Source organism: Arvicola amphibius, chromosome 9 (assembly GCF_903992535.2).
Source record: "Arvicola amphibius chromosome 9, mArvAmp1.2, whole genome shotgun sequence".
In the NCBI taxonomy this organism is placed as follows: domain Eukaryota; kingdom Metazoa; phylum Chordata; class Mammalia; order Rodentia; family Cricetidae; genus Arvicola; species Arvicola amphibius.
In genome coordinates, this window is record NC_052055.2 from 72958319 (window position 1) to 72984009 (window position 25691).

At 36.3% G+C, this 25691-nt stretch overlaps 2 protein-coding genes across 8 annotated transcripts in view; one reads left to right on the plus strand and one right to left on the minus strand.

Annotated features, from left to right (window-relative positions):
* The window catches only part of Supt3h (SPT3 homolog, SAGA and STAGA complex component), a 367984-nt gene that overhangs the window by 333601 nt on the left and 8692 nt on the right, over positions 1-25691 (minus strand). For all 6 annotated transcript variants that reach the window (XR_006020875.1, XM_038342156.2, XM_038342152.2 and 3 more), the window contains exon 2: positions 22536-22636. Coding sequence is in view for 5 of the 6 variants with exons in the window: in XM_038342156.2 (XP_038198084.1) it covers positions 22536-22636 (101 nt within the window). In the remaining variant the exon portion in view is untranslated. The remainder of the gene's footprint in view (positions 1-22535; positions 22637-25691) is intronic.
* The window catches only part of Runx2 (RUNX family transcription factor 2), a 205604-nt gene that overhangs the window by 4093 nt on the left and 175820 nt on the right, over positions 1-25691 (plus strand). The window lies entirely within an intron of this gene.

Genomic DNA, 25691 nt, shown 5'->3' on the forward strand with positions numbered 1-25691 from the left:
TTATCTCAAGTGTACAAAATGTTTAATGATTTAAAATGGATCTTTATAAAGTTTTACACATGATTTATACACCTTAAAATAACCTCTTATCATTTCAAAAGGACAACAGTATTTATTGGAGATGAAGTCTGATTAATGTGTTACAATTCATATAAAATGGGGAAACTCTATACCTTATGCAAAGGGAGTTTCCTTGCAATTTTAACCACAGTTAACCACAAACTTTTGTCCATTCAAAAGAAAACACAAATAAAGCAGACCATATAACTTTTAAGACATCTACAGCAGCCTCTAGATGAAATGTTCCTTTATGATGCTGTTTATAATATCTCCAGCTCACACAGAGTTCTTAGGAATTTCCTCCCCATATACTACTATTAAGGTCAAGGGATTCAAAGTTTGCAACACTGTTGAATGGATGTGAGAAACACCCTATAAAACATTTCAAGCTCGTGCTATTATTAAACAGGAGTTAATTCTAAAGCCTATTTTTTCATAGGCATATTTTCCCCTAGAAAACAGAAACTATAGCCCTTATTGTAATGTTCCCAAATGAGATGAACTACAGAATTCAGTTTAAAGGCTAGTTGCTATGAAAGTGCTTAATATTCCTACAGAAAGAAAAATGTGTTAAATGTGCTATTCATTCTCTTCCTATAAATATTCTAAATTGTTATTAATACTCAAAAATCCAACATATAGGAGCTAGGAGTGTAGCTTAGTAATGAAATACTTGCCCCACAAACCCAATGACCACAGTTCAATCCTTAGCAAAAAAAATTTTAAATGATAATAATTTTTAAATCCAATATACATCCAAGTAACAAAAGACATATGAAGCATAAGGATGGCTGCTGCAAATAAACAAGAAGTGATAATTAACCATGTTTAAATTCTTTAAGTCTATTGTTTAGAAGAAAAAAGGACAGATAGACATAACACAATTTTTGTAATGCTGAAGCGTGTTAAAAATTATTATGTTGATTTTAGAAAATTTACCAAGTTAATATTCTTGTCCAAAATGTACTTACTATAGTTTTTGAAAACTACTTTAAAAATTTTGTGAATGCTACTAATCCTACTGTCATTTCTCTTCAGAAATTATACAACAGAGTGATGTTAAACTAAAGGCATTCTCAACAAGATAGATCTAAATAGTCTATGTAATGCAATTAATTTTGACTACAAAGTCAAATAGATTAATTTTATCATACTTGCTTCTCAGTAACATTAACTTTTGTACACAAAAGATGTCTGTTAGATCATTACACCACCAACTATAAACATATATTTACATAAAAGATTAAGTTAAAACTCCAAAAGCTTAAATACACATTTATAGGTCCTCTTAAAATTACATGAGACTTGAGTGTGCCAAACCATTATTTATGTATTCCTTATGGTCAGCTATCTCACAACTAAATTTATTTTGTGGTTCAATAAAAGCAAAAAGTAAATAAAGGGAAAACACTAGCCAAAACCAAATAACAATTACCAATAAAGTTTTAAAAACATATGTATACACAGGCTTTCTTTGTAAAAATTATAATAATGATGCTGTGGTGTTCCACAACCTTTATATGGACACAGACATACTTTTCACTGAAACAAAATACCTGCCACAGATACTCGACTTTAATTCCTTTTGGTTATTAGTCTGATTTTAAATTTTTACATATAGTATAAACATGTGTATATACACTAATGACTATGAAACTTGGAATAATGATTATAAAGCAAGAAAAATAACTAAATTATATAACTAAGGGTCTGTTGTATCTTCTGGGAAAAATTATTTTCTAGACTGACAATACTTTGTACACTGCAAAAAAAAGTCAATCTGTAAAATAAAAATAAAAATTAGGCATCTATGAAGAAACATCCTATTAAACAGTAATATGCTTATAAAATCCAAAGACATTGTTTTCCAGTTATAAATCCAAATAGTCACTGATAATAGTAAGATCATTCGTTTCAGTATACACATGCAAATGTGAGCATTAACAATCTGCTGAGAGGTCCTTACTTATGGCTGTCTAAGCTTGGCACTACACATCTACATCACTCACTGCCCGTATAACCTGGGTAAGTCATTAAAGCACTAGACTTTTATTTCTGCTATTTATCAATAATAACTGCAATTTTCTTTTTAAATTTCTGTACTAAACTTCTCAACTTAAGAATAAATTCCCAAGATATTCTTTAAGTGAAAAGTGATATTCTTTTTTTTTTTTTTTTTTTTTTTTTTTTTTTTTTTTTTTTTTTTTTTTTTTTTTTTGGTTTTTCGAGACAGGGTTTCTCTGTAGCTTTGGAGCCTGTCCTGGAACTAGCTCTCAAAGTGATATTCTTTAATGAATATTTAGTAATAGTCATTATTTCTAATACATAATTTAGAATTATTTCAATGAATCTGAGCAGAAAATAGTTCATCAGGTGCACTCTATTCTAATCTATAATAATGCACATTATGTAGTTAAGTGCTCCAGCCCTCCACTTCATCACTGTAACTAGACCCCAGAGCACAGATGCCTGAGCATCAAGAGGGGGAAGGTAAAGACTCTCTTAGATATTTTATGTGAATACATCTTTTAAAAGTTTTGGGTTTTGTGGTTTTTGTTTTTGTTTTTTGTGAAGGGGGAACTTGGGGGAGTTTCTTCTTTGGTTGTTTGTTTGAGAAAACAATTCTTACTTTGTTTCCTAGACTTCTACCATACAAGAGTTATATACAACAATAGTATAGCACACAGAAAAAAAATTTACAGTAACAATCCACATTATATAAATAAGTTTTCTATGAACCTGGTACCAAACCATAAATGTATGTCAGGGCTAGGGCTAAAGCCTTTGCCACATGTTCAAGGTCCTGGCTTCCTTCCTCAGCACATTTTTCTTTTACAAAGGAGAGAGAAAATAAAATCTATGTGAGCATTTCCTGGTAAGGCCCCAAACACTCAGGGGTATTATGAGAAGCCTATGAGAAACTCCCCTCTACAGCTGTGCCCCAACAGCAGACAACTGAGTACAAAAGGTAAGCGAGTAAAATTAAGGTTTACTGTCATGAAACTTGTAAACCTTTATGTGATTCAGCTTTTGAAAAAAAGCATTAAAATTTTGCTAGTGTTCTTAGAAACACTAAAGTACATATGCACACGCACACACACACAATATTTTAAAAAACAATTAGGTAAATACTACTTTTTTAAAAAGTGCATTACAGCACATTAGTAAGCAATATAAATAAAAAATTCAGTGTAATCCAACTTTTGATGATTAATCCACACCAGAAACTACTTCCTTACATGCTCATGACCGCCAGGATTCAAACAAAATTCTCTACACTCTCACACTTGGTGAAATTAAACACACATACATGTGCACACATATCCTATCTCTGCCTCAATAATTTAGGAAGAAATTTTATTTTTAAAACCTTTTACCACTCGTATCCACCTCATTTAGAAATCTTATTATCTAAAGTAGATATGAATGAGAAGTATTCTCAAATGAACTTTACTCTAGATTCACTAGTCAAGTTTCTTATGTCATACAAAGCACATTACAGAAGAGCTGAGTGCTCCAGTGTTCAGAGAAAAGGCCCTTGGCAAATATATTTTAATTATCAATCACCTAGACAGCTTTAACGCAACCAGTTGACTAAAAGTCTTATTTTTAATCTTTATATGCATTTTTAATCTATCAAAATATTCTTATCTAGCAAAACTTAAATCATAAATAGAGCAAAATATGTCTTAAATTGCTAATTACTTATTAAATGGTTTAAATCTCTCATATACGTGATCAATTCTTACTGAGATGAACCCAATCTATTTCCTTGGCATGAAATTTGTGTACTACCCCACAAAAAAAAAAAAAAAAAAAACACTAAATTTTGTCCTAAGTGTTTATTTACAAAGTAAGTATATTATATGTACAAAAAACAAATATTCCATAATAAAACTTCACTAAAACATGCAATTTAAGTTTGTATTTACTTTTATGCAGATACATGATCAGTAATTTTTAATGCAGAAATACCTAATACCATCACTGCACTTCCTTAAAGGAAACAATGAAGAAAAATGCCCTTATTCATGCTCATAAACTGACAGATATTTTTTGAAAAGTCGCTATAAAAATAATAAGACCCGAAAAGTCACTATCGAAGCATCTGAAATAAACAAAATATACAAACTAGATCATGTAAGTACTTAAGAAGAATGAGAAAACACTGTTGACATAAGAAATATACATACACTTTTAAAACAAAAGTTTCTTGAGCAGTTTAAACAGCAAGCTTTAATTTGAACAGAACCACCCAATGGGCATAGAACTTTCTCCTAAACTTGTTTAGGAGAGAAGGTCTAACATCTAAAGCCATCATTATAACGTGTGTTACCGTCTTTAACCCCAGAACCGCCAATCTTTCTAAGCCCTATGGGAAGGCTTGGCCATTGCATTTTCCCGCCCACACCTCTTCCTTGTCCATTACAGTCTATCTTCGGCATTTGAGGAGACAGAAAGGCTCCAAAATTCCAGCTACATTTAAAAGAACTGAGTCACATACAGGCCTGCTTTAAAATCACTCGCTTCTAGAAGGCAAGAAAATCTTGGTTTTTAAAGCTGATGCATTGAAGGCAAGTTTAGTCGATTCCAGGCTACACCATAGCCATGTGCTGCAGAAGCTCAAGGGCACCCAAAACAACGGGCTACCTGTTCCAGCCAGGCCGAGGAATGTATCCAAATCATTTTTATTGACTTAACCTTTACAGGAATGCTACATATCCTCAGAGCAAAACATTTTGAATGTATTTATAATATGATACACTTCTGAAAAGCCATGAAAAAGAAAGCTAGAAACAACATCTAGACAGTCCTCCACCCTTGGTTGTGTAGGAGTTTCATTTTTATTTGAAACATTATCAGTGGACCTAATATGGAATAAGTCTTTTTGGGAAAACTTACTTTGGCCACACTTCTGTAGGAATAAAAATTTGTTTCAGAGTAGAGAAGGTGCATGTAAGTAAATTCTAACTTTAAGAAATACAACTCCTAACTTGCAATGATGGACAAATTTATAACCATAAAGGCTCTTTTTACACTCTAATGCACATTGCGTGATGAAAACGACACATGTATCACTCTAAAACTTACAGAAATTAGTCCTCACTAATAACTAAAAGCTCTGCTCTAGTTACGTTCTGGGGCTTACAGAGAAAGTTCTGTGGAGCCTATCTCTCTAGCTCCCTATGCATGGTCCTTTACAAACGCAGACACAGCTAATGCCTGCATTAGCTACATTTGCCAAATAATAACGTACAATATTATGCTATCCTCACTAGTGTTCCCTCATAGTTTAACTTGAACCTCACCTCTCAAAAAGTTCTACTTTCACTGCAGACTGTTCTTTTAAAAATGCAAACAAATTTTGAGCATTTCCAGATGTAGCGGACGCGCACGAGCACGCGCGAGCACACGTGCGCGCGCACACACACACACACACACAATTCATATAAACACCACACACACACACATCACAGACAAATTCTCAAAGAATTCTAAATAACAGCATAATAAAACTAGACTCACTGCTACTACACTCAACGAACATCTGTGTGTTTAAAGTAAGAGCTGACAGGAACATGTCTCCAATGAAGCAGTGTACGGTAGCTACCAGCACAGGCAGCAGGTAGCCGCCAGTAGGTAAAACAGCAGCATATTTCAGGAGCTGGCAAGATTCTGCTGAACGGGGCTTTCTAAAGCTCTGGCAGCCATTGAGCGTGCAAGAATAAAGACATAGTGCTGTTTACTTTTTCAAACTGTTAACTTACTTTTAATCCCAAGTAATATAACTTGAATTCAACTACATTATTTCATCTTGGTCATAAATATTTTATATAAAATGTCTAAGCATGCATGAGACTATGCTAATTGAAAATCAAGAGTCATTTATATGCAGCCTACTTCTCCACAGTAAGGCTGAGACACAGTGGAGACAGGGGAGGTGCGAGAGTGAAAATCTCGCGGAAGGATCTCCTACAACCCTCAAACGAGGGCTAATCTGGATGCTCCCTTGTGTTGTGTTTGCCCCACCCAGGGCCTGGTGCCAACCGGAGAGGGCACTCGTTAATAGGGTCTTCTGCATAAACAATGTGCTAAGCCAGGTAACAGAAAAACACAAAGATACACTAATACAAGAATAAAATGCTCAAGGAAGAATATATATATGCACTTAGGGCATGCTTTATATTTGCTTTATAGAAAGGATTATATTGAAAAAAAAAACACAATAAGAAAATAAATATAATCACTTTATCTCTAACCAATTGTTAATCCTGAGAAGGTGCATGTAGTTCACAATGTGGGTATTACTGAAACTATCATGCAAAGTAAAACTAAGTAGCCTTACTCTATATATATATATATATATATAGTATATATATATATATATATATACACACAACACACACACACACACACACACACACACACCACACCTTGTTCCGAGAGTGATACTTGGCTACTGTGGTCCAATGGCACCCAATCTGGTTTATCAACAGCCAGCCATGGTGCCTTTTTAAACAAGACAACACACCCTCCCTCTCCTTCCTCCATAAATTAAAATGTGAGAGTCACTGGTCTAACAAATTTATGTCCATAAATAAGCTAAGCCAGGATGAACATGCAAAACATTCACTGAAAAAACTGTCTCCTCACCCAAAAAACAATTTTTCTTGTAAAGTTGTTTACAATAAAACATTACAGTTTCTTTCTTTTTTTTTCTTTTCCTAACAGATTTTGGTCTATAGCTGTGTGTAACCATAGGCAATTTAAAAAGAAATAAAGAAACATAAACACTTAGTAAAATGAGTAGACCAAAAAGTTAATGTTTATTTCTCCAATGTTTTTAAGTATATAATCAATCTAATACCCGACCTTGTATTTTAAATTAACAACTTTGAAGAGTCTGAGTGCCCAATGCAGCCTGTGGTCCTGATGCTGAAACTGTAGTGTTTTATCTGGGACCTTTCTTGGTTGAGTCTGTTTATCCATTAGCTTTCTGGGTTGAGTATTTACTCATCAGGTGCTATGCTAACCCTTTGTAACACTCTTTCTTTTATATCCTCACAACTGTATGATGAGTAGTTTAAATTACTCAGATAAGGAAAAGGGATGCAGTCATGAAACCTGCCCCGTCACAAAGCTGAGTAAGTGACATGCTAGCCCGCCTTTCTACTCTTGACAGCTGCTTTAGTGCATTATACACTGGCCTTAATAAAGTCACTTCCTGGTCCTTCATTTCTCTATGAAGGTGCTGGTTCTCAAGCACAGTCCTCTAACGTTGGCAAACTTTGACAAAATACAAACACAAAACAGGCCATCTCTGTTATCTTCAGGTTATTCTAGGCCACTGCTTTCATAATAATGATCAGGGAGTCAAAGCAATTAAAACAAAGTAAAGGTTATCAAAGGGAGACGTTGTTGAGTTTGATCAGAAACTTGACCATTGAGTCATCATACTTAGTAGTCTGTGCCTGTCCACACCACCTTCACATGATTAAAAATATCAGCAGAAATTAAAATTCACCTTATACAAGAATTTACCCACTAAAATCATTATACCCAGACACTTTGTCTTCCAACAGAGAGTATGCCAAGGTTCCAGGACTACTGCCATGTCCTATTCGCCCAATTTCATCCAGGATTTAATGTTTTCAAAATCTCCAGAAAGTTTTTTAAAAAACGCTCTAGCTCCTGTTTTTTTTCTCTACAGGGTTGGAGTAGAGCTGGAGATACATTTATTGTTTTAGTCTACTCAGTGCCACTGGGGCATGGGGGAATGCCCTGCCCAGATGGCCATGAGGTAGTTGAACAGTTCACATTTCTAGAGACACAAAGAACCCAGATGAGAAAGTTGTCTGGGGATCTCAAAATGTCAACAGCATTCATGCACCCACATTTCATTTGTCATGGAATATTTTAATGTCGAAAAAAAGAAAACTCACATGTTAAGTAAATATACAAATGAAAAATCATAGGTATAACAGTTTAGAAACCATTTAGAAAAGAAAACATAAATTTACATATTAGTTTTAATTAGAAACATCCAATTTAAAAAAAAAAAAAGAATCTTAGAAGTTAGTTTGTCATGACATTTTCCCTAAGATGTATAACTCAAGGCACTAGAAATCAAGGAAATGGGCAAATAACAGTGGAAATACAAAACTAATCTTTGAATAACAGATAAAGTTTTTATCTGTTCTGATTCTGCTAGCCTACCTGTCAATGGATGCAGGAAGGCAGGGAATTAGAAAAGGATGGCATAGGAAAGGAAAGGTGGTTGTTAGATAAGGCAATGTAACCCCACATGTATTCCCCTTACATTATCAGAAGCCACTAAAATGACAGAGAAATTGTGTGCAGCCAAAACAAAGAAACAGAGAATAAATCTTAAAAAGAAAAGTGACTCAACACTAATATTACATATATATATTTATAATAAGCCCATATATAATAACATATATATAACAAGACTAGGCACCAGGGATGTATGTTGGCTCAATGATAGAGTATTTGCCTAGGATGGATAAGGCCCTTTGATCCCCAGCATCCAAAAAAACAAAAGGTTAAATTGAAAATATCACAAAGAAACTAGCAGAAGAATTTGGCAGCAGAGCTCTGGGAGAGGGAGGAAAATGGATGGTACCCAGACAGAGTTCCTGAATGTGCTAATGACTGAGGAATCTGGCAGAGTGTAGGGAGCTGTCACCGCTAAAGCTGTGTTTAGAGGGAAAACAGCATGCTAAATTACATATGCTACAATCCCATCACTGCAAATTATAAGTATGTATGCATGTATATATACCTGAGGAACCAAACAGGTAACAGCAGCTATGCTTAGACCTAAAAGACAGAACCGTACACTACAATTATACAAATCATTTAGTGGGCTCTGAATCTACATAAAACCTTCATTTCTGCCATGATAAAGTTTGAAGAAATAGAGCAAAGATCTCCAATGATAAATCATATTCTAAGAAAAGATCTCTGGGCCAGGCGCGTGGGTGGCACACACCTGTAATCCAGCACTCAGGAAGTCAGAGGCAGGTGGATCCTGTGAGTTCAAGAGGCCAGCCTAGTGTACAAAAGCTAGTTCCAGGACAGGTTCTAAAGCTACAGAGAAACCTTGTCTCAGAAAAAAAACGAAAGGAAAGGAATGAAGGGAAGGAATGAAGGAAGGAAGGAGGAAGGAAGTAATGAGGAAGGAAGGAAGGAAGGAAGGGAGGGAATGAAAAAAATAAAAAGCAAACAGAAAAGAACAAGGAACATGAGAGACTATCAAGGATTTAAGTTAGGATCTGAATCTCCATTATACTCTCACTAAACCTTGAGCGAGAGCGCACTGTCTGAACTCCCTCAGCTATAAGCATAGCACCTAATCCCCAAAGTTTCCCATGAAAACGAAATAAAAAGTAAAGTGCCTATATCCTACCTGACAAAACTCAGAGTTATTATGTATAATCAGCCCTCTGGTCCTTCAGTTCTCTGCAATACACTTGACTCTCATCTCTCATGATGGGGTTCACAGTCCAGCAGGAGCAGCAGCAACAGCAATGGGCCTGAAAAGCTTGTTAAAAGTGTAGGCCCTGGCTCCACCTCTGCTGCGGGAAGTCCTGGTTTGTTAGGCCTACTGCAGACCAACTGCTTACTTCTCAAACTGAGGAGAGCATCCAGTAGCATCCTACTAATCTCTCATTCTGAGGGATTCAAGAGCCTAGAAGGAAAATATTTAACCCAATTCTACTTCCAAACACAACTTTCAACATGTGAAGAGAAACTCCTATCCCCTTACCCCTGTAGTTTCCCCACAATGATTGAGTACTTGCACAATGGTTCCCTCAAGAATCCTACAGATTGTGACACTGCATAATGATGTCAGCTATTGGCCTATCTATGCTATCAACAATATCCCATCATATATTATATATTTTCCAGATGCATGAAAAGGTTTTTGCTTATTTTTCAGTTGTAATATACAATCATGAACATTCTCATCCATGTATGTCTTTCCATTCTGGGGCAGATTACACATACACAACGCAATCTTTCCCGTGCCTCACCTCTCCCCACATTGCTTCTAAGTTCAGGTTCAAAATTCCTTCAAATATCTAGCAGTGCATAGACTAAGAATTTGTGAGACATGGCTGGCTGTTTAAATTAGTATTTGCCCCTAGTATGTCGAGATGCTCACAAACCACTCTCATAATCCTCATCCAAACTCTGACCCACAGAGATCTCAAGCAACAAGTCCTCTTCTGGGTATTTTACAGCAATTACCTTTTTTTATTTTATTTATTTATTTTGCTGCCTGTTGGTTTTTTGTTTTTGTTTGTTTTTTCAAGATAGAGTTTCTATTCTCTGTGTAACTTTGAAGCCTATCCTGGAACTTGGGTTGGCCTCAAACTCACAGAGCTGCCCTGTCTCTGCCTCCGGAGTGCTGGTATTAAGTGCATATGCCACCACTGCAGGCTTTATATAGCACTTTCTTATGGTAAACAATGTTGGTCTTGAGTGCCCTTCCGTCCCCTCCTCCACTACTACCTGCCTACTGACTGAAGAAAACAATGCTTATGTAAATAGGACAATTGTCAAAGAGGGACTCCAATCCCCTTTAACCTGCAGTAGAGAACTGTCCCTGTGGTCCACAGTAAAGGGAGGGTGCTGACCTCTAGCTCAACTGCTTTACACAGGAATTCCAGAAAGTCCCTAATTTCACTGACCTGAACTTACGCTACCTATGCTTACACCTTATAACACAGATCTGTCCTTAACTGCAAATATGTTTTGCTGTCCATTTATGCCTACTTGTACTGTTATTGTTTCATTTATGAACTGTAGCACTGCCCTAGCTCTTAAATTAATTTCCAACAAGAGGTCAAAATCTGGAGCCTTCCCTTTGAAAAGCAGTCTAGTGTAATTGTGTAACCAGTCAGGGCATTTAGTAGTTTTATGAAAATCTGGCCAATGTCTTGTAAGAGCCCACAAAGAAGGGACATGCTTAGACGCACATCATAAAAATCACTGAAAAGTAAGAATATCAAAGAGCATGTTAATATTTTGGTATAGAAATTGTCATAAACCATGTACTTTGCTTTTGACTAGGAAGGCCCAAGGAGAAAAAAAATACTAAATATGAAAGGTGAATCTGCCTAAGACAAGTAAGAATAAATGGAAAGAGAGAGGAGGGCAACCTTCAGAAATAAGCAAATGACTCACGTCTGACTCACTCCCTGAACAGGGAGACAGTGAGTCAAAGAGACACAGGTAAAACTTCCTATGCCTGAGGCTGTAACTGAATAGCTAAGTTCCCACCATGTACTGTTTTCTATCATCAACATGTCATTAAAAGAGCAGGGAAGGTTTCGGGGGGCAGTCCAAACTTTTTATCAAACTGTGAAAATCAGTCAGATTACCACAGTTTTAAAGGCTCAACTTTATGAAAATCATGTTCATTTATTTAAAATCATTGGAATGTTACTCTATCCATTCCTCAAGCTCAGTGGGACATATTTTTTATCATAGATCCTAGGCACAAAAAATGGCAATAAGTAAGCATTATAAATGTCCAAAAGTATCATATATGTACGTAATATTGATTTAGCATCATCATTCATCTTAGCATCATATTATTCATAAAACTAGAAATAATCAATTACTTAATTGATTTTTTTCCTGAACTTTACTTTGGGAATTAGGACTATGTACCAGTGGTGTTCAAACATTTCTGAGCTACAATTCTGTTCAAACACCAAATTTAAAGATGTACCTACTAATCTCAAACAGACACAGTGTGGGCAGCTCTCATTGCAGAGAGAATGAAGGGAAGGGCTTTTAGAGCCCATGATTAAATTCTTCTAGTGAGCACAATTTAAAACCACCAATTTTAAGATCAGACTTGCCACCATCATCTTTAAAAAACAAATCAAATGTATTTCTACTAATAGTGCTTTTTTTCCCCAGCTTAAATCTTAACAAATTCAACCAATGTGGATTTTAATTATTTACTAGGGACATACAGTTAGCAATACTGTTTTGCTCACTACACAATAAAGTGTCCCCATAGGCTGCCATGGAAGGAAATGTATCTCATGCCTCACCTCCAAAACATGGTGGATATTCCTAAAACCTGGCATATGGTTAATTACTGGACTACTCTAATTTGTGTTGAGACAGTACACAGTGACATGGTTTTTTTTAATTTTTTTATAGGCTGTTGGTAAGAATAATAAGAACTCCCATCTTAGCATCAGTGAGAGGACTTCACCATATGCATTTCTCAAATGTGTGTCTCTACCTACTGCTTTGGGGTTCACTTTCATTTCCCTTCCCTGCCCCTTCCTGTTGTATTATAATCCTGCTGTAAACAATATCCTAATTCTAGACAGATGCCTCAAATCTTTTTTGGAATCAAGATACAAATGATAAATTTCACTGTTCAACTTAATATCATTAGACGTCCCATTCTTAGGATAGGAATGTAACCTTGAACCATTTCTTTTATACTAGTCCCTGATTCCCAGCAGTCCCCAAGACCTGGCAAGTTGGCCTGTGCAATGTCTGTTAGAGCTTGTCTCCTCTGCTTCATTCTCCTGGCACCATGTGTCCTCACAAAGACAACAGTCACCGTGCTCCTGTCGTTCTTTCCACATCTTCCTCACTCAGTGCCAAGGCAACCATACCTGCAAGTTGGCAACACCTTTGAAAGGTTTACTATCCCTAGGTAAATATTAGTATCCTAGTCATGCCATTCAATTTACCACATTCTGACATTTACATTATCACCAGTTTTATCAGTATTTTCTACAAACAAATTTCCTTCTAGATACATTAAACGTTGCTACAACCTCATTCCTACCTTCAGGTCTTGATACCGCGTTCTCCTTTCTGTGATGTTTCTTACCAGATCCTGTTACCTTACCCCAAATTTAGCAATGGGTTAAACAGCAACCCAGTCTTAAAGAAAGAGATAAAATGGCATTATTTCATAAGATTCAGTCCTCTGAGTTGAAAACCCTCTTACCCACTTGTATACAGAAGGACTTGAATAACCTTCTTTACATACTTACATTCTCAACTGTCTGTCATTCTGTCTCAATTTCTGTCTGAGGGTAGGATCCTCATTCTACTTACACACATACGTAAGTATAGTTAATTATTACTTTGGTGACTCTAGGAGAATCCATTTGTCTCATGATATGCTATGAAAAAGCTAGTAAATGAAGTGGATTTTGTAAAGGAGCCCTAGGGGGGGGTTGGGAGGATTTCATCAACACCTCCTGAGCAGCCCACAGACACCCTGCAAAGCAGAACTTAAAATACACTAAGGTTTTCTTCTCTCCATGAAAACAAGAATATACTTATTTTTATACACCTGTCTCCCATACACAAAGGCAGTGTTTATACAAAATTAGATATGCTGAGGTCAATTTTACCTTGGGAACTTAAACCAAACCTGAATTTTCTGTGTAAATCTTTAATGTCTCCGCACCTAAACACATATTTACAGTAGAAACAAGGGAAACTGCAATGACCAAAGGATCATAAGACACATGAAATACAAACTACATTGTATTAAGCAACATAAGCACACAAAAATCCCATTCCCTCTCCTCTTCCACATTATTTAGCTCAGGCGTGACATACCACAGGAACTCGATAATGTAGCTTGAATGTGAGTAGCTGAATGAATCATAATTACTTAATAAATGTAAAAAAACTTAAGTTATAAGAAAAACACACAAAAGAAATAATATATATGAAAAAGGGAAAAAAGGAAAAAAGGGAAAATACTTCTAAATGACAATTATGATTAGAATAAAGAAAAGTGGTAGAAACATTATATAATTTGAAAAAAAAGCTGAAACATGTTTTCATTAAAAAATCTCATAAATTCTGAGTTTATGACCAAACAAAAAAGAAGATAACATTAAAGAAGTAATCACACACACCACAAAATATTTAGGGCTGGAGATGGCTCAGCAGCTAAGAGCATTGGCTGCTCTTCCAGAAGTCCTGAGTTTAATTCCCAGCAACACATAGTGACTCACAACCATCTATAATGGGATCTAATGCCCTCTTCTGGCCTGCAGGCATACATGCAGATAGAGCATTCATACACACAAACCTAAATAAATTAATTAATTTTAAAAAAACAAAAAGAATTAATCACTATATTAACCAGATAATGTGATAACACTTGGCAGTTTAGGATTAATGTAGATAAATTAACCTACAGTAAGCAACTGCTTTTAATAATTCTATTTCATTGATTGATTATATCTATTATGGAATGTTGTCTCAATTTTCTTTTAAAGATATATCACCATGTTTTCTCACATTGTAAATGTAAAGTTTTTCAACTCTATATTTATAATGTTTGAATAATAGAATGTGGCACAAAAGAAATACCTCAGACATACAACACAATAACATAAATGGACCAAAAGGAATTGGCATATGTCAAGCCCACACAGTAGTGGTGGCAACACACCTTTAATCCCAGCACATCAGAGGCAGAAGCAGGTGGATTTCTATGAGTGTGGGGCCAGCCTGGTCTACAAAATGAGTTCCAGGACAGCCAGGACTGTCAGAACTGTTACACATGGAAACCCTGTCTTGAAAAAACCAAATAAATAATAATAAATAAATAAATAAATAAATAAATAAATAAGCACAACAAAGTGACATTGCTTAAAAATGAGATTTTTTAAAAAAGCAGTTCAAAGGCAGATGTAGACTTATTAAGACTGTATGCTTAATTATCAATAATTGTACATATTTGGTATCTTATTCACTGTTCTAATTGTTCTATTGAAGAGACACACCACAACCAAGGCACCGTCTTATAAAAGAAAGCATTGAAACTGGGGGTTTGCCTATAGTTAGGAGACTTAGTCCATTATCATGGCAGGGAGTGTAGCCCTAGAGCAGTAGCTGGAGCTACATCCTGATCAGAGAGATTGCTTTTAAAACCTCAAAGCCTCACCCTCAGTGAGACTCCTACTCCAAGATCGACATCTCCTCATCCTTTAATTGTATGGAAGAGTTCATTAGCACTTATTGTGAGCCTGTGAGGGCCATTCTTATTCAAAACCACTACATTAGCATACAAAAATTTGGAAAATGACAGTTAGACACTTGTTAAGTGTTCGGCCTGTTCTATGTATTAGGGTTTCATTAATTTAACATGCCAATCTTTATTTAAATATTAAAATTCTAATATTTACAGTAGAACTATAAAATAGTCTATAATTAGGCAAAGGGTTTTCTATAAATAGGAAACAGAAAATGCTGCTTAATATCTAGTCCTTCAATACACAATCAGTTCGTGTTGCTACTATTCACTTTTATTGGAAATTAATTTCTTCTGATTATTACCTTTAAAAAAATATCCATGCTTTAAAAAACTAATTTCAAGTAAAACTAGAAGGTGACTCCAATACACTGCATTTTAAAAGGTTTCATATGTCATAGGAAAAACAAGTCTTGAGCCAAAACTGCAATCAAAAGTAATGCCACCACCATAACGCAAAAGTATATATAATTAAGTCAAAGACTTTAATGTACAGTATTGTAAACTTCCAAGAACATGGTTTGCTCCAGAAGCAGTAGTATTTTCAAAAAAAAAAAAGAGAGAGAGAGAAATGAAGTATTTCTAACAAAATTGGGATGTAAGGTAGGTCCACAAAACTAGGGATCCCGTATGTTGTATCCACTGATAGATCTGCAGAGCCCAAGAACACTGACTATCCCATAGCAGACAATCAAGGCTATTTTTTGAATGAAAAAACAAAGCAGGATGATACAAGAGTACTCTAGAACAGATATGGTCTCGGAACTATTTGTTACACTGTAAGGGTAAGCCTTATAGAGCATCCCATTGCACAGCACTGCAGACACCGTCATCACAGGAAGAAAGTGGGCTGACCAATAGTGAGCAAACAACACAGGTTGGCTACCCAGAGTCACACTGCTTTAGTCTAACTGTTAAGACTTTAAAGGAGACTGGAGAAATAGGGGAGGGGGAGCTAACTTCAAAGAATTACTTATAAAAATAGATAAGTGCTGGAAAGTGACTCTAAGTACATCACTGTGTCTTTGACCAGGAAAGCAACAAAAGCTTGAAAAGGAAATGTAGTTTTGTCAGCTATATATGTCATATATATAATATTTGTCACTTCAAAACTGTCTAAACTTAAAACATCCCATAATGTTTAAATGAATGAAAATTTTCAGTAAACACTCTATATCTACAGTAATGTAGAACTTAAAGCACATAAAAAGATTATGCCTTGAAAATGTGTCAAGTGATATACACCGGTCATCATTCTAAAATGAGTCCAATACTGTAGTGCTAATCTCAAATATAAACATACGATGAAAAACTAAAGAAACGCTGACAGTTTAAAAGAATAAGGAAGAATAAGACCTGTCACTATTTATATCAGAGAGACACTAGAAAGGAATAGGGAAATGGATATTAAGAATCCAGGTATTAAGTACTGAACCCATAATATCCAATTTGCCACCCTGGAACACATCACCTAACAACTAGCTACCCTGGGACACATCAACTAACCAGCTAGCTACCCTGGGTCAAATCAACTAACCAACAAACCACCCTAAGACAAATTAGTCCTTTTCTACTTCTTCATGAATCAATAAAAGACTGGCCTAATCCATTTCTAAGACACTCAGATTTCTCTTCAGTGGCATTATTAAGATAGATTCCTTTATTTCTGAATACCTGATCAGCGGTCCACAAAACAAAAACAAACAAATAAAAGTGCTAAAATTAAGTTCTATTCCTATAATCCAACAAAGACTAATTTAAAAGGCAAGGCATTTACATCAAGTTCTAACTGAACAACTACGATACATGTAAATGATTTGCAATGCATCATCTGACTTATCCACCTTAGAGATGAATATTGCTACTGCATCTTGTAACACTGCAGAAATACTTAAAATTAGTTATGGATCGTATCCTATTGGCCAAACTTTACTACCCCCTCCTCTATCCATCATCTATATGTAGTTATAAATATAGAATTGTCAAGGAAGCAGGGAAGAGGTATTAAAGTAAATCAAAACCCTAAACACAGAAAGCTACACTTGAGAATATTTTCATGCATGTAAGACAAAAAAAAAAATATGGAAAGCATAAGGATTATCCAGGCTCCTATTCCCTACCCCTTCTATTTGGAAAACTTTTAAGATTTCAATAGCTGGGCCCTCCCCTGAAGGCTATCCTCCCAAATACTATGTCAGTACGATCACAACTTCACACTTACCAGCACCTACAAAATGCCAGATAGAGCACATCAGGAAAAGGATTTAAAGCCCTGGGATCAGGGACTAGATTCAGACAAATACAGCACTGTAAAAAACTAAAATGAGGTCATTTATAAGAAACAAAGCAAGGCGTCAAATTGGGACATCACAGGAAGTCAGAGTAGACTGGAGAACAGGTCAGATGGCTGACCCTCTACGCTCTCATAGGTACTGCTTATGTTCTACATAATTATACTGATGCACTGAAGGCTCCAATCCTTTCCCATACTTTGTGTACATGCTGATCAACTCCATTGTATTTTATACCTCACCTGTAGGCTAGAACCTCCAGCATGTCAAATTAATAACTTGCTATACCATCTGCCCTTCAGAATTCTACATCCACCCAAATGCCTTGACTTCCCAGGCCTATGCAGAGCAGCAGAGCACTGCTATAGGAAAAGCAGGCCACCTGCCTCAGCTAAGTCCTGACAGTTCATGCCACAGTGAACACTTCCAACCAGTTTTCTCTGCCCACCTCCTTCACTAACTGTTCTCAAAGCGTCCCTACCCGTCACTGCCAGAGGCCTTGCCATGCCTTCCAAGTGGCATGGTAGCAAAGCACTGCTGATGTCTGGAACAACAACAAATCAGCAAATACCAAAGAGTGAAAAAAATTAAAACTACACAAGCAGATAAATTATAAAAAAAAAACTAGCACAGTTTATCATAGGAACAGTTTATCATAGGAACAGTTTATCATAGGAACAGACCGCATGTGACTCTAGTGAATCTCACCGCATTCTATCTGCCTGTACTCTCACTACGCATCCACACTCCTGATCTATTGCAGAAATACCTTCTTTGAAGTAGTCAGAGGAAGACCCACTCTATCATCTTTTCTCATGTTCAAAAATGAATACATTAAATCTATTCCGCCTCTCTGGACTCTACTGAGTGGACACTGATGTATGTTACTCTACTAGTCAGAATGCAATCTTAGAAATCCATTTTTAAAAACTGAACTGACCACTTAAAACTGACCAATTCTGTCATTCAAAAATAAGAAAATCACTACCATGATTTAAAATTAAGGTGATAAATTGGCTGGATTTTTGCATACTGCAGTCACAGCACAATTCTACACTCAACAAGAAAAGCAAATATTAAAGAAAACCGAGAAGGTTTGGTCTCTAATCATACACTAGCCAAGCAGCCCACTCATTAGTCTGGTTGTTTTTACTGTTTCTATCAGGGGTTGTTTCAAATAAACTTTCCAAATGTAAAATTACTTCATTAATCAACTTTAAAAGTAAAATGGATTGAAAAGACCCATGTCTGAAATCTGAGAATACAGTAAAAGGCATAAAAAGAAACAAAAAATGAAAGTTCTTAAAATTTGCACTTAGAATTTGTTTGGAGCTTGTTGAAATGATTCCTAAAATTCATCTGGAAGCATAAAAATAAGAAGGGGGCCAAAAATATTTTAAAAGAGAAAACTTATGTGGACGGATTTGAACTATAACAGCAAATATTAAAACACATTAAGAAGCTCTAATAACTACAGTAATGCAGTGCTGGCAAAGGAAGAGAAAGTCAATGAACAAAGCAGAGGCAAAGGGATCATTTATTATCTGATAAAGGTAGCGTTTCAGTCGTGAAGGAAGGAAGGTTTATGTAATTTGTGATGGTAGACCCCTCCCTGACAATATAGAACAACAAAATGGATTAATATTAAACTGTGGAAACCAAAACCTGAAATATAGGAAGTGCACGAAATTAAGAGGACTTCAGGTCAAACACAGAAGCAACAGGCAGCGTACAACTGACTAAGCTACATTTAAAAGGAAGAAGAAAAGGAAAACTCACACACTAAACAACCTTAAGGGTGCTCCCAAATGCTGGGAGAAGGGAATGCCAAGGGAGATCCTCAAAGGAGAAAGCTTTTTAAGACACTGAAAGTTCTTAATAAACTACAGGAACCCAAGATGTTGGTTAAAAAGACAAAAAAAAAAAAAAAAAAAAATCCTGAGAATCAGAACATAAAAACACATATAGGAAATGTAAGTGACCAACTATGCTGAAGCTCAGTGACCAAGCAGTTTGACAACACAAAGCCATGTTGATGGGTGAGGAGGGGTCGTCTCTCAGAATAAGGTTAAAATGTAAATCAGTTCAGCTTCCTTAAAGGAAAATTAAAGTTAGTACCAAAAAGGTTATTAAATTAAAAACTTCTTCTTTGATTTTAAGGTAATAGGTGCCAATATTTTATTTCATAGTTTTGGTAACACTAAAAAACTTGATTAATAAAGCTTAAGACCACACACGCTGTTCAAAAGACAGTCATTACAAAAGTCAGTAGTAACTACAGATTACTAAGAACCACGAAAACAGAAGAAAGCGAAAAATAGAGAGATGGCTTAGCAGTTAAGAGCATTGACTGCTTTTTAAGAGGACCCAGGTTAGAGTCTCAGCACCTACCTGGTAGCTCACAACCAACAGTAACTCCAGTTGCAGGTGATCCAGCACCCTCTCTGGCTCTCTCCAGCGCCAGGCAAACAAGTGGTGCCCAGACAGACTTGCAGACAAAACACCCCCCCACACAAAATAGAACCACAAGGAATCTGCTCCCATACATCCACACCCCTGGTACACAACTTGCCCTTGGCAAGGGCCACAGTAGACCGCTCCTTTCCTCTGGCTGTGTGAGCCTTCTACCTCCTCTAGCTCACAGAACTCAGGAGCTGCCCCCAGGCTCTTTCTCTTCTGTTTATTAAGGCTGCCACTTTGGATTTATTAACTGAACTGGACGATTTTCATTGTGATTGACAACTAGTTAGTTCTCAATGAGACCAATCCTTGAAAAGAAAAAGACTAAGTAATGTTCCACAGTTAGACAGCTTGTAGCCAAAAGACAAACACCTTACTACTAGTTAATAGATAGGGAAGATGGCAGCAACAGAGGACTGAAACAACAACATCAACAGGCTTAACTATGAAGCAGCAGCAGCAGCAAGGATTTGGAGTGAAATTCCTACAGTATGCAGGGGATTAAGTCTGCACTTGCTCATCTGAAAGGCCGCACACGACCAAGCATGACATGCATACTGACTTCACTCATGTAGCATCTAAAGCCTGAAACTTTTAAAGCAATAGGATATACTGACAAATTTAAAACAATTCCCCTCATTTGGACTCTAGTTCCCTTTCTGAGGAAAAATTCATGAAGGGAAAAACTTTAGTCTCTCCATGCTGAATGTACTATTAGGAGTGGCCTCTCCCTGAGGTCTGAAATGAAGGAAAAGTGCACACTTATTCCAGAGTCACAGCCAACAATAACCTTTACATTCCGAACCCAGCTTAGGTAGATCGCTTGGGAAGATGTGTGCAAAAGTATTTAATACAAAGTACTGAATTTAGCTTTTCTTTTGCTCAACTTTCTTAAATGGTCTTAGGTATATCAGAAATAAATATTAGGCAGAACCACCTCTAAGTTTCTGTTTTCCTTTTATAGAGCTGGTTTTATAACTCAGAGGTCAATTTCTGAAAAAAAAAAAAAAAACTAGATAGTAAATATTTTCCGCTTCACAGTCCACATGGTGCTTGCTATAAATACTAGTTTTGGCCATGAATCCTGAAGACAGCAATGAGTGGCAGATAAATGTGTGAACATCACTGACATTCAAGGAAAGTTCATTTGCTGAGACGGGTTACATGGCTATAGTCTGCTGCCTCACGCTGCACATCACCCAGTGTTTTACCTACTAATATATATTGTTTTAATAAATCCTATGCGATTAGCTTTAGAATATTTCTTTTTTTTAATGGATATTAGGAAGAAAGGTCAAATAAGACTATGAAAGGGAAATTACTGTTAAATTTGTATAAAGGATACATGGGGTTCATTATATTATAATTTAAGGACTCTGAACATGTTCAAATTCACATTAAAAACTACAAGTAAATCAATTTAGTGACACGGGAAAAAAATGAAATTTATCAACTTATCATAAAGTATATATTTAATATTTTAAATATAATTACTTTAACATAACACAAAAGTTTGGTAACAAAAAGTCCATTAAACTATAATGAAAAACTCAAACATGTAACAAACATATAGACTCTTAAAGCATTCCACAATTTAAAATATAGGCGGTTCACAAAACTCAGCTCTACATTAGTGTTTATCCCCATCTTAGCAACACAAGTTACCAATTTTTGGTTTTAGAACTTATTTTAAAAGAAATAGACTATATTTACATATGTTTATTATTTTTCAAATGAAAGCATAAATTTTTATTTCTCAGTTTTAAATTCTAAGAACTCAGTATTTATAGATGATCCATACAACCAAAGTTCTCAAGATCCTCAATAGTTAAGACTATAAAGATAAGCTGAAAGCACAGAGTCTGAGATACTATGACATTAACGCTCTCAATGCTAATACTTTCTTTGAAGTATGTCTACTGAGAGACTATCAAATGTGATCAAACTTATCAAAACTGTGCTTTGAACTATTATTATCACACAGTAGAATCAACCCACTCTAAAGGCTGTCAATATACACATGAGGAAGGCATTTAAACTTTCCAGAGAAATATTCTTTTAAACTCCCTGATCATTGCAATCACTGGGAACCACTGGGAAAGAAGTAACATTGCCTCTTCCTGTGGATACTGGTCTCCTGAACCACTAGGAAAGAATTCAGTGCTTACATGGTTCCCTAACTAATCTGCTTCCCTACCCAACTAAGATAAATTGTCTCATTCACTGCAAGCTGAGGATAGCTTCTGGGAAGAATTCTTAAACAAATGGACAATTTCTCAAAGATTCAATACCTGTGATTTTTTAATGCTTTGTGTTTCTCACAATAATCTGAAATGCAATGGTTCAAATATTACCAAAATTAAAAACTACTTTAAATTAGGTTCACTGACTTAGGAGAACTAAGAAAAACTGCAACCTTCTCTGAAAATACTTTGACTGTCCAAAGAAGATGAGCTGGCGCCCAGTGCAGATGCAGTGCACCAGTGCAGCCCTCGGAGCCAATCCTGCGGTCTTACTGCAGCTATTTAAATGAGAGCACTTCTGTTTAAATACAAATTACATGAAGCTAAGATTTATGCATTTTATTTCCGTTTCCTTTTTCAACACTAATCAGGGTAAAACAGCAACAGTAACACATGTAAAGACACACTCACATCATGCTCTGCAGTTCTGCAGCAAAGCTTACAGCCTTCCCTGTGTTTCTTCCACTACTCGAAGTGGCAGTAGACATCGGGCTAGCTGCAGTATTATTCATCTAAAGTAAAAGGAAAAAATAATAAAACTTACAAACATATTTAGCTATTAAAAAGTACACAAAATAGAAGCAATTCTAAACTACTTCAAAAAGTACAGAAATCTTCAAATTTCAGATAATTTCAGTTTTGTAGTAAATCCAACTGTCTTCTGTTTAAAGTCTTTATTCAAATGAAAAGTAGTACAGCGGGAGAAAAGTGCTTGGTCAGCTCAGGTATCAAAGAATCACCTACGTGGCTGGTACACATTCAGTATCTACACTACAGTAAGTACTGGAACAGAAATACTCATCAACTACTTTGGCATCACTTGGTAGCTCTCCAGAGTGCTGCACAGCACCCAAAGTCCCATTAGCAATTCTTCAGGGAGTGTCCAGCAGCCCCTTAACACATATTCCCCTATTTCACACAGACCAACAAAACAAAAGTCACTTTGGGAGATGGGGAGTTGGCTGTAGCAATGGCGATTACTTTGTGGGCATGAGGGCCTGAGTTCAGATCCCGACACCCACGTAAAAGCTGACACAACAACACACTCCTGTAACCCCAGCCCTGAGGGAGAGAGAGGCAATTGGATTCTGGCTGCTCTTTGACCAGCCAGTTTAGCTGAAACAGGGAGCTCTGGGTTTTGAGGAATGACTTTGAGGACTGACCTACGCTGAATTACTATAAAATGATAATAGATCTGCTGATCTATTATCTAGCATGACACAACATACCTAATCATTGCTGAAAACTTAAGCATCTAGGATAGAATGTAGCAACTGCTTTGGATACTTTCAAATAGAAATACTGTTTTGATAATTAATTAATTACTGTGAAGAAGTGACTGAGAAAGACAACCTGATGTCAATCTCTGGCCTCCATATATGCTACACACACAAATAGGACACACATATGTGCGCACACACAGGAACACACATGAACACACACACTTACTTTAGGAGTACCAGATAAGAATTTAAAGACATTCTTATAAATATAATACACAAAATGAGAAAACCACAGCATAATCTAGTTCTCATTTGAACCAAAGGCTAAATTATGGTAGAAAATCAATAGATCAGAAGTGGGCATTATATTTTATAATCTTATGAGCAAATAACTGGCTCAATTTAAAATGTGACATTTTTCCTATCAAATCAGGCTGATATATAATGGAAACTAGCCAAATCTAACGCATGTATTTTTATTGTACATGGCACTAAATTAAATAATAAACAAGAACTAGTTAAAAGAACATAAAGGTCATCAAAGTAAGTACTAATTACCATATGATACACATAATAAATATTACTCCCTATGTTTATATCAATCTGATAATGCCATCATTTTTCCCTAAGGTGGGAATTAGAAATACTTTGCAGATTCTGTGGAAGAACATCCAAACTTGAGAGCACATGTTAAAGCAGTTGAGAGAAGTCCAGGAATAATCTAATTGTACGACAGCCTCTAGAGTTGGAGACACACAGAAGGACTGGTCATTGATATCAGTGCAGAAGGCAAAGCCCAGGCAGAGAAAGAACTTTTCTAGGATGGAGTATCTGGCCTGAAGAGACAGTCTAAAGGGTCACAAACTACATATTAACAGGAGACAGGCTTCCCACCAGTGGAGACACGCGGCCCAATCCTGTGCATCAGCTCTCAGCAGCCTACAGATATTTTCCCATTCTGCACATCTCAAAGGCAGAGCATATTATCTCTTTGGGCTATGAGTCACTAACTAGTTCCCCACACACACAGTTTCTGGCAAATCACACAATGTCTACACAGGGTGCTATCTCCTGAGGCCCTCTTGCTGATTGCCAGGCTCACAGTAATGGCAGAAAACATGCTTCACCTGATTTCTGTGGAAAGTGTGAGATGAAGTTAGAGTTGGGCATAAAGATATGATTTCAACGTTTGGCTTCAGACGCAGACTGTCTGGGTTCAATCCCCAGCTCTGTTACTTTGTTAAGACTTTACAGAAGTTACTTTACTTCTCTCTGCTTCCATTATCTCATCTATAAAATGTGAATAATAGCCCTGCTTTTTAAAGATTATTGTGACAATTAGATGAACTCATACAGAAAACAATTTGGAACAATCTTGATACAGTAAGTACACAATAAATGTTAGCTATTAAAATAAAGATATTTAAAATACCCCATCTTGATCTGACAAAAGCTTTTATATCAATTTAGAGTACCTAACTTTAAAAATCTCCTATCTTTCACCCTCTCTGTATCCACGATGTACAGGAAGACAAGGTCCTCTCCCCGCCCCTTTCTCTACACGACAGCCCTCCACTAACTCTTCTCTCGCTCACGCTCAGGTCACTCGCCATATGGCTGTCAAATTCATTTTCATAATACGCCCTTTTAATCTGACCAAATGTGTGGAAAATGATAAAAATCACCAAGGGGATCTAGACCAGGGGCACTCCTCAAGGACAGGGTCCATGAGGCTAGCTAGAGAAAAAGCTACGGCACTCAAGATGAGCAGCTTTTGAAAAGGCCACACGGCACAGGGCTCTAGGGCGAACAGCACCTTAGTTATGCCATAATAAGTATGTAACGATACTTAAATGTGATAATGTCTAAAATACCCTGATATTCCTTTGGCCTATGCTGAGCAGGCTAGAACTAACTAAGGCACACAACATGAACACTCTAAAAAACAAAACCATTGCACTCAAACCGAAACTAATGCCCAAACACACTTAAAAAAAATCAAATGCTAAGAAAAGTCACTTTCCTTTAAGCCTAAATTTTCTCTGTTTTTCACAATAACTTTTGAAATGATTACTATTTTTCTACAAACAAAGTAAGGAAAACTACCTACATTGCCTTGTTCTGTTTCAGTTCTGAGATACCCTTAATATTCCAAGTTGGCAATGAACTTGTTATGTAGACTCCCTGCCTCCACCTCCCATGTGCTGGGATTTCAGGCACGTGCCATAAAACTCCAGCTTGAAACTTGGGTTAAAAAAAAAATTTACCCCACCAGTCTATGACTAGGAGAAAACAAGAACTACAGATTTCTAGAACCAGACCATCAGAAAGAGAACACACAGCC